The 18,698-nt window shown below is 34.0% G+C and overlaps 1 protein-coding gene across 1 annotated transcript; it reads left to right on the top strand.

The window, feature by feature from the left end:
- Positions 1 to 5,534: 5,534 nt before the first annotated feature.
- Positions 5,535 to 18,251, top strand: LOC110666300 (uncharacterized). The gene is made up of 15 exons (XM_021826743.2): positions 5,535 to 5,733; positions 5,884 to 5,991; positions 6,098 to 6,212; positions 6,413 to 7,146; positions 7,322 to 7,453; positions 8,105 to 8,194; positions 8,276 to 8,399; positions 9,284 to 9,607; positions 11,435 to 11,499; positions 11,616 to 11,790; positions 16,475 to 16,579; positions 16,665 to 16,766; positions 16,857 to 17,030; positions 17,692 to 17,823; positions 17,909 to 18,251. Coding segments are annotated over exons 1-15 (2,556 nt in total). The 5' UTR covers positions 5,535 to 5,731; the 3' UTR covers positions 18,083 to 18,251.
- Positions 18,252 to 18,698: the final 447 nt, after the last annotated feature.

Here is an 18,698-nt window from a genome sequence, read left to right as displayed (position 1 = left end):
GCCAGGAACTTGAAACATCAAGAATAATTAAATGAACATAGGATTTTATCCCTATTTAGTTAGAGGAACACATTCCATCTTGATCAACACCTACCTCCATATATAACTAGTATGAGCCAACACATGCCTATATACCCATACATAGTACAAGTATGAAAGCAGTATCAAACTCAAACCACCTATATACAAGATAACTATGCTATCTCAGGTCTAAAGATTATATGCACTGATATGATTTATGACAACGCATTCACAAGAGTAAACTCCATGTGCTTGTCATAGTGTCACTGGTTCGGCCTACTTATCATTTATAAGTGCCTATCATGTTTGTTATATGGCATGAGACTCACCATTCCATCTTATTAATATCACATATAAATAACTTGGGAACAAACATGAATACAATCTTTCTGGATAAGTCATGTCCTTATTATGAAGTATCCTCGATTGTGAACCTATTTATGATACTTTGTACTAGAAATACTGTCACTCATATTCCTAACAACTTAAGAATAGAATTTCTAACAAAATATCAATGGACCTTTTCTATTACATATAAATATCTTATGTAAACGGAAAAGTGGAAATGCCTTTTATTAATAAAAACATGTACAAGATACATAATAAATGATATGCTCTAGGGCATACTACTAACATAATTTGAGTTTGTGTTCTTCATGAAAGTTTTAGATCTATATCTCAGCTTTCTACTGGTAAAATTTTAGGTCATTTAGACCTACCTAGCCCAAGTTATGGCCAAATGAACAAACACTGTTCATTTGGTCATTTTTGTATAGGTCAGATTGCCTAATCTGGATTTGGTCAATTTGTTCACTAGGTTTTAGTCACTTTTTTGGGCATGATTCCTAAATGAAAAATGTGTCATTTTGTGTCTAGTTTCATTCCCAATTGGCCTCACACCAATTGGCTTGTAAATTTTCAGTTTTGGTCCCTAAAAAGGACCTTGGTCATGCTGCCTGCATACTGCCCACATCCAATCCGAATCTCCACTCAATTCCAACACTTCCAACATACCCCAATTGGTCACAAATGACCATTTCTCACCTCAAACGAGGTCAAACACACCATTTGACCACTTCTCCAAATTTTTGTCTTCCCAACCCTAGGTGCCAAAACCCTAACTACACTAATTGTTATATTTAACTAAATCAAAGCATATTAACATCACTTCCACACTCATACAAGTTTATCTACACTATTAATTCAAGCAAATTCATACATTACCATGGCAAACCCTAGCTGATCGAATTTACTTCTAGTCCTCCACACTTGCTTTTATTTCATTTTAATCATATTTTTAAGTTCTTTATGCTATAAATACATTAATTAAACTAAAAATTTGAAGTTGAATTACTAACCTTGAATGCAAAATTTTAATCTTCCTTTCCTTCAATTTTTTTCTTCTTTCTTTCCCTTGGACCTTCTTTTATAGTTGCCCAAACAAGTTTTATCTATGGTAGATAACTTTTCTATGGTGGAATTTTTGGTTCAAAAAAGCTCAAACAATGAGCTTTAATGGAGTTTTGTGGAGAGGGAGAGTTTAGAGAGGGAGGACGGCAACTTTGAAGAAGATGGACCTTTTTGTTTTTTTTTTTATTTATTTTTTCATTAGTTCTTTAATTTAATTCTCGATTCTGAAATTTTCTTTTCTCCGATTTTATTTGACAGTCAGGTCATGAGTTACCTCTAGGGTTCAATTGACTAAATTGTCCCCAACCGGTTCGACCCGATTTATAAATAATTCAATATTTCTTCTGGATCCCTGACCTAATTTTTTAACCGGCTTAACAATTCTTTTTCATGATTTTCTCTTTTCCACTGTGTTCACAATAGTCCTAAGGACCGCGGCGTTACATTTTTCGGTTCGAAATTTGAGTTTAGACTGACTTCGCAGTCACTTTCCGGAAAGGTCACCCATCGTTGTGACTCCCGGCTCATTTAACCTTTTATGTTCTATTTTTCTTATTTTTACTTTTCCATCTGGTAATCACTATTTATTTTAGATCAGGGATTTTCTAGGTGTCTTAAACATAGTTTTAGTCCTCTTAATTATCCGGATCGATACCGGTCACTGGAACAGTAACATATACCAGGTTATGCCAATAGGGGTGTTACATATTTAGATAATTATGTTTAATTATCTTAATCATAATTAATTAAGCTAATCTAACTTCACTAACTTAATAAATCTCTTTTTTTTTGTTAATATTTGACTTTTAAATCTAATTGACAAATCTTGCTCTTAACGGGTTTCTGTTCATCTTTTCCACAATGCCCGATAAGCCCCTAACTTCGTTTTTCACTTTAATTTTTAATATGCTTATTTGAATCTATTTCTTTTCATTTCTTTGACTTATTAATTCATAATAATACTTCAATTAAGCCTTAATTAAGAATCTTATAAGGTCATACATGAATTAGAGTAGCAACCAGACCCATAGTTACTTCCCAGTAGAGTTACCTATCGCCGGGACTTGTGCACATTTAACTAATTTATACTTTGATTCTTTTATTTTTTCTTCAACCTTACTTGATTTTTATTAATTTAAATTATGACTCCTTACTTAAATTTAAGGATAGTTCCAGACATCCCAGCCATTCAGACAGACGTTAGTCATCGGAACAGTAGAATGTATGGAACTACCTAAAGTGGGGGCGTTACATAGAGAGTGCTCTATCAGGATTCTCTTCAAAGTATGTTTCAGTTGGTTCCTCTACAATAGGTTTTGTGGCTCTTTCATTAGAACCTGTGGAGGTTGCCATAAGCAGATGGGTATTCTGTCTTTTCTTCAATGAATTCAGACTGATTGACTTAGATGGCCATATATTTTATGGAGCATTATAAGACATTAGTTGTTTATCCCTTTTAGGTTTAGGCTTGTTTTCTTCCATTGATTCATATGAAGAAAGGTTTTGAGCTGGTTGAACTATTGATGAAGAAGGATAGGCTTTTGGTCTTGGTTTTTCCTGAAAGGGATTATAGGTTGGATAAAAGCAGTTGGTTGGTAAAAAGGTTTATAAGTGGAGTGTGGATAAAAAGAAGAAAATGAGTTATAGTTTAATAAAAGGGAAAAAGGGTTATGATCATATGGCTTTTTTTTTTTTTTTTTGAGGTAGATTGGCCACAATTTGAGCAATCTAGGCCTTCAAACATTTGATTTCTTATTCTTTTTTATTAAATTCCTGGCCAAATCTTTTTCGATAGATCAAGGTTCTATGATCCTTATCAAGTTGATTGATTTTAGATTGGAGGTCAACATAGATTTTGTTAACTTGTGCTAACAAATGGTCAACTTTGGTCTCAGTAACTTGAGTTTGACCAATTACCAAGTCAATCTTGAAATTTATCTCTTGCAAAAAAGTGTTTTGAGCCTTGCATTTGTTGTTTGCCAATTCAAGACTTCCTCAGTCTGGGATAATGGCTTTGATTGACCATCAACATCTACTGTGGATGGTTTGATAAATGGTCGGGAGGCTAATTTTTGGACGAGATCAAAATTGTGCCTTAGAGGAGGAAAACTTTCCTGATATGTTTCTTGAGAAAATATCATACAAGGTGAGATAAGAGGCAACACTTGAAGAGGTGAAGGGGTGTTTGGTTTTGTCTCCTTTGCTTTTTCCTTCCTAAGAATTTCCAAAGCCAACTCATAAATTAGCAAAGGATTTTTCTCCTGGGTTTCTTTTCTGATCCTAGCCCGTGGACGAGAGTTTAGAGAATAATCTCTTGTGGACTTATGTAGCTTGCATGAAGAAAGGCGCTTTTTGGTCTTTTTTTGTCCTTGGTGACAAAGGTCATCTTCCCAGTCCCATTTTTCACAATCACAACCTAGATCACACATACCAAATCCAGGGGTATCCCATATGAAGTACCCTCTGATCTTATTAATGTATATTGGACTACCATCGGTCAAAAAGGACTGAACTGGAATTTTGGCTATTTTTTCTATTATAAGAGAGATCATGCAAGAATGGAAGATCTTTGGTGTTTGAGAAGAGCCTTCAGAAGCCTTGAAAACCATTTTAACAGTTTTGTCTAATTGTCTAAGAAAAGAGGGATCCATGGCTTGAACAAGATGGGAGCTGCCTAGGATTTTGTACTATTATGGGTGTTGTCTCAGTATCAACAAGGGTCATTAGTGTCAAAAGAAACTCTTGGTTGCGAAAGGTTAATAGCATGATCCTAGCCTATACACAATCTGGTGATGGAGAGTTACTACCATGGAAGATGTTGTCTATTCTGCTCCAACTAACTGGACTTGAACCTTCAAACTTGTAGGAAGATTTAGATCTTGAAAGGACATGTTATAATTGGGGAAGAAAGTGAGCACTACACTTCCAGTGTAAGGTAGTGATACAAATACCAATTACACCATATTCATATTTGAAAATCTGATATCCAGTAGGGAAATTCTAACAGTAATAAGAAGGCCTCTCCTTCTATGAAAAGTTAGAACCATTCTTACAACACCAAAAATGAAAATGCATATATTCTTGCCTTTTCCACTTGGGAATAAAAGTTGATGGTATTTCAAGGTAACATACTATTCTGCTGTTGTTGAATGAAGGATCCAGATCTTTTGTAGATGTAAGTGTACTGATAATATTCATGGTAACTAGGTTTTCTCTCTACTCATCCTTGAACTAAAATCTTACTCATATACCCCTCTTGAAACAATCGGGCTCTGATATCACATTGGGCCTTCCAACCCAAAAAACAACTCGTGAGTTAGAAGTCCTCAAAAGATATATAAGTCTTATGAGCTAAGATATTCAAGCGATATGCGACTTTATTCCACATGCCATTTATAAATAAACTTTATTTTTTTTATTAAGTAAATAAAATTTTCATAATTAGGCTTTGTTTGTTTCATGAAAATATTTTCTATATTTTCTTATGTTTGGAGACATTTAAGAAAATTAGTCAACAAAAAATATTTTCCTGGTCAAAGGAAAACTAAGTTATTTTTTTTTTTAAATGACTTTTATTTTTCTTAAAAATGACTTTCATTTTTTTAAAAGAGAAAATCATTTTTCATTTTCTAGATTTTAAAAATTTTATTAAAATGTGAATATACTTATTTATATATAAAATAAATAAATATCATTAATTTAACATTACAATCAAATAACAGAAAATATTTTTATGAAAAATATTTTTTTAATAAATATTTATCATATATTTTCTATATATAAGTTATGCTCCGTAAAACAAATAGAGCTTTAACTACTAAAAGAATTATTTTATAAAAATCTCATAAAATAAGTAATAAATTTATATTAAATTATATTATTTTTGTTAAGAAAGTTTATTTTGTCAAGTAATCATAAGATATACCATTTAGAATATACATACATACATATATATATATATATATATATATAAAATACACCATTTAGAATATATATATATATATATATATAATTTAGAATATATATATATATATATTCTAAATGGTGTATTTTATGATATATATAAATTCTTTTTCCCATGTTCCTTATTTGCTCTTTGCGGTCTATTAACTAAAAACAATCCAACAACAGTGAATTTCTCTTATAAGGAGAAACCCTCCCCTAAAACGGTAAACGAAGTTGTAGCCTGTAGTAAGCGCAAGCAAGGAAACAAAGCCGCCGCTGTCAGCACCGCAACTGCTTCTTAGCCTCGTCCCCAACTGACAGAAAAAGCTCTATTGATTATAAAAGAGAAAAAGAGATGTAAGTAGTAGTATGATTCTATTATCTTTCATTCAACTTAAAATTTAATCCGTTTTTAGCAATTCAAAAACTCTCCTTGTTTCTTCATCCTAATGTATTCTCTGTAATCCTTCTTGAATCATCTAATGGTTGTTTGGTTTTGGGTCTTAGGTCTAGAATATGTGTGAAGAATTTACCAAAATATGTGGCAGAGGATCGTCTGCGGGAGGTTTTCTCGCAGAAGGGAGAAATTACTGATGCAAAGCTAATGCGAGCCAAGTACTCTCACTCTTCTTTCGTCTGGGAATTCTATTTACTGTTTGGTTTTCTGATTACTCCTTTTCTTGGATTCCTGTAATGTGTTTTTTTATTTGTTTGTGTTAAGAGATGGTAAGAGTAGGCAATTTGCGTTCATTGGGTTTCGAACTGAGCATGAAGCTGAAGAAGCTATCAAATATTTCAACAAATCTTTCCTCGATACTTCTAGAATTACTTGCGAGGTGGGTATTTCATTTTATTTTTTTCCTTTAGTTAATTTTATTTGAAGTATGTCTTCTGTATTTAAGGTTGCAGGAGGTGGGATTTACTTAGTGATTTTAGCTTGTTTAAATATGAAAAAGAATATGAAAATCTGCTTACATATGAGACTTTGAATTTGAATTGGAATTTGAGAGAAATAAACCCCATTTCTTTCATCTAGCTTGCTCATAAAGTTGGAGATCCAAATATTCCTCGTCCATGGAGTCGGTATTCTCGAGAGAAAAAACAGGAAGTTACTGAAGGTGGAAATAAAGTTGATGGTTCTAGAAATTCAAACATAAAAGGTGCTCAGGTTGAAAGGAAGATTAATAAAAAGGAGAGAGAGAAAGATGATCCCCAACTGGAGGAATTTCTTCAAGTCATGCAGCCACGGGTTAAGTCAAAATTGTGGGCAGATGACACTTTGATTGCTCCCGCTTCTGACCAAAATTTTGGAGTCAATGAGAAGGAAACTCAAGCTGAGAGGAAAAGCAGAAAGAAGGAAGTTCCAGTGGATACCGAATTAAATAAAATTTATAGTCATGAAGCTAAGAAGTCACAGAATCTTGCTCGTGATGAAGTCATTTCAGATATGGATTATTTCAAGAGTAGAGTGAAGAAAGAATGGTCAGATTCAGAAAGTGAAAGTAGTGAGAATGTTGATGATGACAAAGATGACAATGACAAAGAGAATGATTCTCTGAAAGAAAGTCTTCAAAGTAAAGAAGTTAAAAACATAGATCAGAATGAGCAACATGATATTAGAGGCCTTGCCCCAGTGGAGGTTGAAGAGGAAGCTCCTTTTGCAGGTTCTGACAGTGAAGTCCTTGACCCTGAGAATCCATCTATTGGCTCAAGAGAGGAATATCTTGAGACTGGTCGTCTTTTTGTCCGCAATCTGCCATATACAGCAACGTATGCATACTATTACCTTCTCTTACAATGTGCCTTTGGCAACTAATGGGCTGTCAAATGCATGAAAATATTTTATTATTGTTCCATGCTGGTGTTGATTGTTTTCTAGTGTTGAGTCTGTAGTTAGTATTTTATTATTTGGTTCCTAGCTGTCATCAGGTTTTGGGTGTTACAGAGAGGATGAACTGGAAGAGCACTTCAGCAAATTCGGCAATCTCACACAAGTTCATCTTGTTGTTGATAAAAATATGAAACGGTCCAAGGGAATTGCCTATGTTCACTACACACTTCCAGAGTGTGCTACAAGGTACTTGTGCATGAAAGCTTAAACGATTCACCTTTTTGTATTAATGATATTTGTGTGTTGCACATTTAACCTCTCATTTGAGCCCTTTCTATTATATCCTTTACTGAACTCTATAGGCTGTAATTCCTTGTTATCCTTTATTGCTTTCTTATAATTTGCTTACTTGTGAAGCTTGTTAAAGATAGCGTTCTAACGCTCTTTAGCTTGTGTTTTATTTTGAGGTTTGAAGCTTCTTATACACTAATGAATGAAATTTTAGTGTAACACTTTGGTCAATTGGCAGTCCATTGCTAATATGGAATGCAAGAGTAGTTCTTTCTTATTCATTACTTGTATTTATTTAAATCATAATGTTCTGTTTTGTGTGGGTGAGCCTTTATCACTGGTAGGGTTGTTCAATTGTAAGGAGGTAAGTTCTAGTTTGGCGGTCTAATTTATATGATTAAGGAGGAGATTGTTGAAACTACTTTAAGTGAATTCATTTGGGATTTTTTTTTTTGTTTCAATCATTAAATGAACAGTTGCATACTAACATGGGTGACACTTCATGAAGAAAAAGTATGCTGGCATTCCAGTGGGCCCCCCCCCCCCCCTCTTCTTATATTTACTGTTGTTTTATTCAGATCAGGTAATTGCATAGTTTTTATGTAGGGCTTTAGAAGAATTAGACAATTCAATTTTCCAAGGCAGATTGTTGCATGTGATGCCAGCAAAACAGAGAAAACTATCCAACAAACAAGAGTGAGGGAAACTTTAATGCGTTGTTCTCTTTTTCCTTAAAATATTTTCGATTGGAGTGAATCAATATCACATGCTTTGTAGGATTGACGATCCTTCAAGACAAGGTTCAAAAACTTTTAAGCAACGTCGGGAGGAAGAAAGGAAAGCATCTGAATCCAGTGGGGATACAAGAGCATGGAATAGTTTGTTCATGCGCCCTGATACAGTATGTCAAGACCTGACATTGAACTTACTTTCTAATTACTTTCAAAGATGCTGTTTTTGTAATTCTTTATGGTCAATTTTTTGATTGACATGTTCAAATCTGGAGAAGTGTTCTATTATCTTTCTTACTTTCATGCAGTGGGCTTGAGTTGTCATTTGTGTTTAGCACCTTTTGATGTTTACAATAGATTCTAAAGGCATGCTTTTTCTTTTCTAGCAATTGTGCTTTGGCAATTCTATCTGGCAATCTTCCATACTTCTGCAAACTGAGATGAATTATGATTTCAAGTCTTTCAATATCATCGTGTAGTGAGAATTTCTTGGATGAGCTCTGCTACTCTGTGCTAATAAGGTTATCTAATTGAAAACTGCCCAGCAAAATCTCTCTTGCCTTCCCCTCACTCCAAAAAAAAAAAAAAAAAGAGAGAGAGAGAGAGAGAGAGAGAGAGAGAGAGAAAGAGGGAGAGAGAACTCCTCTTCTAATGTTTGCAACTTGTTTCCTGCTATCTTGATAGTCCATTCCATATTTCTTTTGCTTTAAGGAAATTCATGTCACTTTACCTAGTTGTAGTCTTTTGAGATTGCTTCCGCACCATTATTGCAAATTTGCCATTAATATAAAATCACTTCTATTTCACACGCTCATTTTCTCTTCTCATCCAAACAACAGGCATGTAATCAATTCTTTTCCCATTCTCACTCTCTGTCTTCTCCTTCTGACCCCTCTAAATTTGGTTCCCAAACATGAAAAAGCTGTTCTCAACTTCTTATTAGTTCTTAATTAAATGTAATAGCCATGTAAAGATGATATCTTCTTTTGTGTGCTGCTGAAAAGTTTGGTTTAAAACTTTGCCTTATTTTTCTTCCTCTGTTGTGCATTGTTAGGTGGTTGAAAACATTGCTAGGAGACATGGTGTAAGCAAGAGTGATCTACTTGACCGTGAAGCTGATGATCTTGCTGTGCGTATTGCTTTGGGAGAAACTCAAGTGATTGCAGAAACGAAAAAGGCTCTTGCCAATGCTGGAGTAAATGTCATGTCTTTAGAGGAATATGCTGCTGGGAGAACTGATGGCATGAAAAGAAGCAACCATGTTCTAATAGTAAAGAACTTGCCATATGGCTCTTCTGAAGGCGAACTTGCTAAGATGTTTGGGAAATTTGGTAGTCTGGACAGAATAATCTTGCCACCAACAAAGACACTGGCCTTGGTACGTGTTTCTGAGTTTCAGTTACCTATTTATTTATTTTTTTAAAGTTGCATCCTCGTGCAATCACAACAATTGGCTATGTGAGCCAAGATCCTGGGTTTCCTCCAATTTCTGAGGCCAGTTTTTAGTTAATCCTAAAATTGGAACACAATATAATTGGCCCATACATTCAAGATGATTGACTTGATAATTTATGCACCCTTCGTATTGCAAAATGCCTATGTGCATGACTCTGAGTCAATTAGATAATCATATCTATCAATTTCTTAACCAATATGGTAGAGACATGTCCCAAGGATGCTAAATATGTCAGTAGTCATACACATATGCCATTTGGTTACATTGTGCGTTAAGGCAATTGTCAGATGAGTATAGTGCAACAGAAATAATTTTTGAATATATAAGGGGAAAAGAGAAGAACCAACAAGGAGTAGATCCACTATTTTTTATTGGAAGATAAATTGCTGTCACAAGTAAAAAAAGGTGTTCAGATATAGATTTGTATGTAACGTCATTGAGATTCTAACTGAGACGTTAAGAGGGTAACAGACTCAACTCAACTCAACTAAGCCTTTATTCCAAAAATTTGGGGTCGGAAGAGGGTAACAGACATTGGATCTAAATTTATAATGTTTATATGAATTATCACACTCTGCAAACTTTTTCTTAGTGGATAAAAAGCTGTGATGTTCATATTAATATTACTCTTCGAATATAGTTTTTTTGTTTTGAAAATTATTTTTGAAATATATAGATGTACAAGGAGGAACTTAAGAAAGAGTGATCTTCTTATCATTGCTTTTACAATGGCTAATATTGATGTGTTATGCCAAATTGCCAATTTAGTTGGTGGTATGTGAATTATATTTATTTGGTACGCAAATTATATTAATTTGGTATGTGAATTGTATTTATGTGGCATAATTAATTTTTTATTTTTATTTAGCATTTGTTTATAAAAATATTAAAAATATTGGTTTAATAAGAATAATTAATTAATATGATAATGTTTTTTGACATAATAAATACATTATTAAAAATTTAAAAGTGATTATTATTATTATTATTATTATTAATTGTTAAAATAATATTATTTTAGATAAATAAAAGATATAATTGATAATTAATAGTTTTTTTTTTCCCTTAAAAATCTCTCACCTTTCCAGTAGTCAATTTAGTCAATGGGCATTAATAGAAAAGAAAAGTCCCATTTTATCTTTTTTCTTTTCTGCATTGCTTCTTCTTCTTATTCTTCATTGGAATCCCTATGTTGGTTACCCTTGCGTTCCCTAGCAAAGTCCCTCAAATTGGGATGCGCGAAATCTGGTAAGTCTGCTTCATATTGCTAAATATGCTTGTGCCTGTTAGTCTTAAGGGTTAACTGGCTCAAGTGTGCTGTGGGTCAAATCTGGTGTAGATGACAGTAAAATTGTTGTGCTTGAATGTTTGGAAGGATTTGGTGGAATTTCATTTAGTTTATTCATTTTAGTTGTACTAGGATGGTAAAGACCTCTTCCTTTTTTTTAATTGGTTTCACCTTCAGGCTGTTAAATATTCTTGAGCCTGTGAATTGTGTCAATTATAGAGTAGATGGCATGGGAGTGAAATTGTTGTGCTTAAAATGGGGTGGAAGCATTTATTGGAGCTTCATTTAATTCATTTATTTTTGTTGATTTATGTAAAGACAGCTCTTTTTTTTTTTTTTTTCATGGTATTGTTTCTTTCTATCCTATTTTAGTTGTTTTAAACTCTTAATTCAATTATTATGCTAATTGTCAATCTTTCATTTGTCCTGTATTTGTTTATGTTAATTTCATGATATTTCAGGTAGTTTTTCTTGAACCATCTGAGGCTCGTGCTGCTTTTAAGGGTTTAGCATACAAGCGTTACAAGTGAGTTTTCTTTGTTTCTTAAGGTTGAAGTTGTTCAGAAGATGACTACATTTTGCTTCCTAGTTTGAAATCTTATATGTTGAATTTTAATTTTTTACTTAATTGTGCTAATATAGGGATGCTCCATTATATTTGGAGTGGGCTCCTTCCAATGTTCTTAGTCAAAGTCCAACTTCTAAGAGTAATGAAAATAATATTGCTGCTGTTGGTGAACATGATGCCAAGAGAGTGATGTTGGAGCAAAGTGTTGAAGGAATATCAGAAACTGATATTGATTCTGATAGAATTGAGGTTAAACATATATGGTTTCTACTATGCTATTTGCTTTTGTCTTTTTTTTTTTTTTTTTTTTTTTTCCTCCCTCCTTTTCTTTCTCTCTTTTGGCTTTTGTTCATTTATGTTGCATGCTTGATTTAGCTACTTTTTTTTTTTTTTTTTTTTTGGGAGAGGAGTGAAGAGAATAAAATGGGGGATAGGAGAAAATAAAAGGTTGGGGGCAGGGTTTTAAATAACATAATCAGAGACTGTGTAACTGAATCAGTTTGAAATGTACCAAATCAGCTGCCAATTCCATGAATTGTTTTTATCTCTATAGCAAACAGGGTTTTAAATAACAGAGTTGGAAATATTGTAATGGAAATCAGTCTAAAACAGCATAATTTTTTGGATAATTCTGTCGTTTGGCTGGTAGAGAGGTAAAAGAGTTTTTTTTTTTTTTTTCCCAGTGCAAAGTAAGGGTTATTGGACTATTTTATCCTATTTATATAAGAAAAATTAAATATTTTTTTGCCCCTCCCCCCAACACTCTCTCTCCCCCCTCCACCTTTATTCCTTCCTCACACCGTCTCTCCAACCCTTAAATGGGCTGAGCTCGAACTCGATTTTTAGGCTCGTTTATAAACTAGTTGAGCTTGAGTTTTGTAGTATGCGGTTTGTTAAGGCTCGTGAGCAAATTCGTTTAATAGGCTCATGAATAAGTTCGTTCGTAAAAATATTTATATTAGTTATTGCATTTTATTATATTATAGATATTTATTATTTTATTTATAAATGTTCTAAAAATAATATATTGTTTAAGGTTATGATATGCTCAATATATAAAATATATTTATTAAATATAGTTATTTATAATTTAAATTTAATTTTTTATGATTTGTAATTTAAATTTAATTTTTTATGAAAATTAAATTATTTTTTTTATATGAGAATTAATTAAAATTACGTATTTTGAATTTCATAACCCAAATTTAAAACTCACTTTGTAAATGAGTTGAGCTACTTGCAAGCTGCACGAGACTAAGTTCAATAAAAAGTTTGGCTCAGCTTGGCTCATTTAGAGCTCCTTTTCTACATGAGCCAAGCTTGAGCTTATGGATAGCTCAAGCTCGAAAAAATTTTGATGAACCAAGCCTGAGCTCTTCAAAGCTCAGCCTGGCTCAGCTCGTTTACACCCTCTACTTTCCCCCTTATCTCCCTCTCCATTGCTGTTCGATTATAAAGGCTTTGAGCTGGGACATTTTAAAGATCCTGATATGGGTAGTAATTATAGTATTTTTGATTGTTTGAATCATCCACTATGATCTCTTATTGTCCAGAGAGGGAAAAAGTTACTTGTAGTGTATGTTATTTTTTCATTCAGAAAGATACAAAAAAAAAAAAGGGTAGATTCTTAAATAGGATGAAAGATGGTAAACTCTCTAATTAGAAAGGTGGGGATTTTGGGTGATGAAGATGAAGATGAAGATGGATTTTTGAGGGTTTTCTTTTTCTTGTTGGGGGCCTGGGGAGGGAGGAGAATGACATAGCTTTGTCTGTTCTTTTAAAATAATTTTTTAATGATCAAACTGGGTTAGGTCACTCTCTTTTTTGAGACGACATTGAAACTATTTTTTTTTTCTCTTTAATGATCTCTTTAATAATAGTCAAAATGGAAATAGCGTGAATATAGATTATAGAACAATAGAAAAGAATGTAAATTATACTAGAAGGATTAGATCTTTAGAAGTAAAGGAAGCACTTAAGAGAATGAAAGTAGGTAAAGCCTGTGGACCCGATGAAATACCAATTGAAGTGTGGAAGTATTTGGGAGATATGGGAGTGGCATGGTTAACTAAATTATTTAATAAGATTCTAAACTCAAAGAAAATGCCTGATGAATGGAGGAAGAGTATTTTAGTACCTATTTTTAAAAATAAGGGAGACATACAGAGTTGCTCAAACTATAGGGGAATTAAACTCATGAGCCATACTATGAAGTTGTGGGAGAGAGTTGTGGAGCATCGACTACGTCATGATACTTCTATCTCTCTCAATCAATTTGGTTTCATGCCTGGTCGTTCAACTATGGAAGCGATCTTTCTCATTAGAAGCTTGATGGAGAAATATAGAGATGGGAAGAAAGATCTACACATGGTTTTTATTGATTTGGAGAAGGCTTATGATAGTGTTCCAAGAGAGGTCTTATGGAATGCGTTAGAACAAAAGAGGGTATCTATTAGGTACATACAAGTATTGAAAGATATGTATGAAGGAGCAACTACTATTGTGCGCAATTTGTGATTGGACAAAAGAGATTTTCCGATCTCAATTGGATTACACCAAGGATCAGCCATAAGCCCTTACCTTTTTACATTAGTTTTAGATGAACTGACTAAACATATACAAGAGAGTATTCCTTGGTGCATGATGTTTGCGGATGATATTGTTCTGATAGATGAGACACGAGAAGGAGTCAAGGAGGAAGCTAGAACTTTGGAGAAGTACTCTAGAGTCAAAGGGTTTTGTTAAGTAGAAGCAGACAGAATACATGCATTGCAAGTTCGGAAGGCCAAACTGGTGATAGGGAAGGAGTTAGTTTGAATGGAGTGGCACTTCCCAAAGTAATCACTTTAAATATCTAGGCTCATCCTTCAAGTAGATGGGGATGTGAGGAGGATGTTAGTCATAGGATTAAAGCCGGATGGTTGAAGTGGAGACGTGCAGCCAGGAGTTTTATGTGATCGTAAGATTCCCAATAAATTAAAAGGAAAATTTTACCGCATGCCCATACGACCGCATATGCTATATGGTAGTGAGTGTTGGGCACCTAGTATGCATCTAAGATAAGAGTTGCAGAGATGAGAATGTTAAGGTGGATGAGTGGTCATACTAGACTAGATAAAGTCCGTAGTATTAGAGAAAAGGTAGGCGTGGTGCCAATTGAAGATAAGTTGAGAGAAGGGAGATTGAGGTGGTTTGGTCATGTGAAGCGTAGACATACGGAGGCTCCAGTTAGACAAGTAGAGCACATTAGGCTAGAGGATAGAAAGAAAAAAAGGGGTAGACCTAAATTGACTTGGAGGAGAGTAGTACAGCATGACTTAGAAGCATTACACATTTTTGAGGATTTAACCCAAAATCGTTCAGAGTGGAAAAAGCGAATCCATATAGCCGACCCCAAATTTTTGGGATAAAGGCTTAGTTGAGTTGAGTTGAGTTTCTGTTCTGTATGACGGAAGGAATAAGTTGTTCATGAAATTAAAATCAATGATGCAATCATGAGGGTTTTACACATCAGGGACTGACCTGTGTATTTCGCCTAACCTCAGGGACTTTTCTGCAAATTATATTTTAGATTTTAATGTATTATGCTTCTTTTCCATGGACATAAACCATTAACTGATTTGAGATTTGTACCAAATCATACAATTTGATTCAATTCTAAATTCACAAAATCTTAATTTAACAACTATGATAGACAGATGCAGTAAATTTGCTCGACCTCAACTAGTTTATATTTAACGCTTGGTCAGATCGAGTATATTCATTAGTAAATTTTGCACAATTTTATGTTTATCTAGCTTAGTGCTCCATTTGGTTAGAGAATCTATGAGGAAAGGAAGGGAAGTGATAGGAGGAAAGAAATAGGTAGCAAAAGGGAAGAAGATTAAATGAATAAAACCTTTATAGGGTTGGTGAATAAATCCTTTAGTTTCAGTCTCTCCTCTCCTTCACCACATATGTATGGAAGCATTTGGTGTTGGTGTATTTGAATGGAAACCAACTATTCCCTATCTGCTGTTTCCTGTGATTTCCATGTTCCTCAAACAGGTGTGATATACAATAGCTTGCAGGATTGATTCTTTAGTTTTGGATTTATGTGAAAGATAGAAGGAGCAGAAAATTAAAGGGAAGCAAAAGGAAAACAAATTATAGGGGCTGAATGAAAATAGTTAGTAAAATGGATTAAGCGAAAGTGAAAGGAAAATAGGTTGTAGGGAGCTGTTTGCATATCAATTAACAATAAATCAAGGTTTAGGCTTCATTCCCAAGGTTCAATAGCTGTCACAACAAGGATTATATTTTCCTCACACAAATCAAGAGGCAAGGCAATAAAGGCAGGAATTTCTTTTGAATGAATTGGATAGTAGAGCACTACAAGCATTGAGTATGCATACTATAGACTCCAAGTAGCATGGCTCCCAAAACTAGTCCAATGTATTTGGATAATTGGATTCCCAAAGAAAACTAAAAGATTAACGTTATCTAAACCAATAAGGACTCGAAAATAAAAGTATTCGTAATAAATCCTGAACACATGAAGTCAGCCATCTCCATTGTAGAGAGAGAAAGGGAAAGATCACATTAACTGGTTAGTACTGATCATGCAGACATTTATGCATAAACATAAATAATTGTTTTTCATTACCCCAGCTGGGATCAAGTCCTAATTTTCAGCTTTCTACTGCTTGTGAGAAGTGCTTGAGGAGGATTCTTGATTATTAATATTGGAACAAATTACCAAAATTTTCTGTGTAGGATTATTTCAAAAATTGATGTTGTTTCATGCATGACTGCCACTGGTAGATTGTAAATCAAATAGTACTGCTATAAGATCATGGATTGCTACCAGATTGAATTTACTGCTGTGCTGCCTCATATATCTACTTACGTTCTCATGTATTATTCCTTTTTTATTCTCTTTATTATGCTGTAGTCACGTTCATTATTTGTCAAGAACCTGAATTTCAAGACATCTGATGAAAGTTTGAAAAAGCACTTTGGTGAACACATGAAGGAGGGGAAGATCTTAAGTGTCAGGGTAATTATCTGAGTACTTAGAACCTTAACTATAATTTATTAGATCTTATTTACTCTTATGTTTAGGTTGTTTGTTTTATGTGCAGATAAAGAAGCATTTAAAAAATGGGAAGAATGTTTCAATGGGTTTTGGTTTCATAGAGTTCGATACTGTGGAGACGGCAACAAATGTTAGTACAGATTTACAGGTAATTACCAACTTAGATACACAGCACTTGCATTTCCTTTGTTCGTGAAATTTATGCTGCTCTTCACCTTTCAAGTTTTTACTCTTGTAGGGAACTGTTTTGGATGGGCATGCTCTTATCTTGCAATTGTGCCATGCCAAGAAGGATGAACAAGTGGGGAAAAAAGTTGACAAAGATAGGAGTTCTACAAAATTACTTGTGAGAAATGTAGCTTTTGAGGCAACTGAGAAAGATCTTAGACAGCTATTTAGCCCATTTGGCCAGGTGAATATCTTTTCTCAAAGAAAACAAGAAAAGTTTATGTAAGAATCTAAATGTTTGTCTTTTATTTTTCTATTAAAAGAGAAAATGTGTTGGCTTTGCTAAGTTGAATGCATTCGCATGGGAAATTACTGTCAGCAGTAGTTTGAATAATATTCAAGGATGGTTAAGAGTTCTTAGCCCCTGCCTTTTCTTTCCTTTTGCCTTTACCTTATCAAGTGCTTATGTTTATGATACAAGTTTCTTCATTACTGAATGGTACTTGTGAAATTCAATCTTAAGTTAATTGGTGTTCACCTAGGCATGGGGAAACGTTTCAAGTAGACAATCTCAGGTTTCTTCTCTTTTATGACTGGTTCTAAGACTTGGCCAATTTTTTAATGATTCTGGGACATGCCAGGAGTAATTGAGCTAGTCTCTGTCCCATCTCCTTTACAATTTGCCTTAATAGTACTCACAGGTATGCCTTTATGAACTTAGTGTAGTGTGCAGAATTAGGCAATTGAACATAGAGCATAGAATCATCTATTTCAAACATAGTTTACCATTGAAGATTCTTCACTGACATGCACCATTAAATGATTCTTCCAAGCCAAGTGCATCAGATTGTTGTTGATTCTTCCAAGTTATTATGTTTTTTCTGATCATTTCAAGTAAAATGCAGATCAAGAGCTTAAGGTTGCCAATGAAATTCGGAAACCACAGAGGCTTTGCATTCGTGGAGTATGTTACAAAGCAAGAGGCACAGAATGCACTTCAAGCACTTTCAAGCACCCATCTGTATGGTCGACATTTGGTAGGTCTTCTATGAGTTCACTAAAACTTGTTTTGTGCAGCAAAGTATTATAGGACATAGCCGTAACCACTGCTCTGATTTTCAGGTTCTGGAGAGAGCAAAGGAAGGAGAGAGCTTGGAAGAACTAAGGGCCCGAACAGCGGCTCAATTTAGTGAAGAGCAAAATGTTTTGCATAATCCTACAAAGTTATCAAAGAAAAGGAAGCATATGGCGGTCTTGGATGAAGGAACAATGAAATTTCGAAGAATAGCCGATTAATGCTTTTACCAATATTCTCATGTATTATGGAAGACATGAATAAGGATTTGCTATGTTCATAGGTTATAGATTAATTTCACATTATGCTGGCCCCGATTTTGCTTCTTAGGAGCTGGTTCCTGTCTACTGCTATGTTGTTCAAATGGGTAAAAGGTGCATTTGTTTTAAATGCTCGTGCCTGGATTTTCACTTGTTTCCTACTTCATTCTGTTTCTTGGTTGGCCTGCAATATATAGTTGAACTCAATGAATTGACTGCCATTGTGTATGTTAATAGGACATCGTTGAGAATTAGATTAAACATTCACAGTTTTGGCCCACGGCTTTTCTCTGCGGCTGTGTGTGTATTGACCGATTTGATTTGATTTTAATGGATCAGTTAGGGAGAAAATCGAATCAAATTGAGCAGATATAGTTCACTTTCATTTGTCTTATTTTTTAGGTTTATTTCAAATTCGTTTTGGATTTAATTTTAGCTATATTTTCTATTTTTAGCTCCATAACCTTAGCTAATTTTTAAAGTAAATTCTAATTATTCTTCTTTTTAGTGCTACATTTTCCAGAAGAATAACCACAAAGGTTTCTACAAAATTTACTAATTTCTAGTATTCTTTTTA

The sequence above is a fragment of the Hevea brasiliensis genome, chromosome 10 (assembly GCF_030052815.1).
Source record: "Hevea brasiliensis isolate MT/VB/25A 57/8 chromosome 10, ASM3005281v1, whole genome shotgun sequence".
Classification (NCBI taxonomy): domain Eukaryota; kingdom Viridiplantae; phylum Streptophyta; class Magnoliopsida; order Malpighiales; family Euphorbiaceae; genus Hevea; species Hevea brasiliensis.
This window is presented reverse-complemented; position numbering and strand designations above follow the sequence as displayed.

Coding starts and splice junctions, on each gene's coding strand:
- LOC110666300 (XM_021826743.2), top strand. Junction 8,400..9,283: donor TGTTCATGCGCCCTGATACA/GTATGTCAAGAC, acceptor GTGCATTGTTAG/GTGGTTGAAAACATTGCTAG. Junction 9,608..11,434: donor CAACAAAGACACTGGCCTTG/GTACGTGTTTCT, acceptor ATGATATTTCAG/GTAGTTTTTCTTGAACCATC.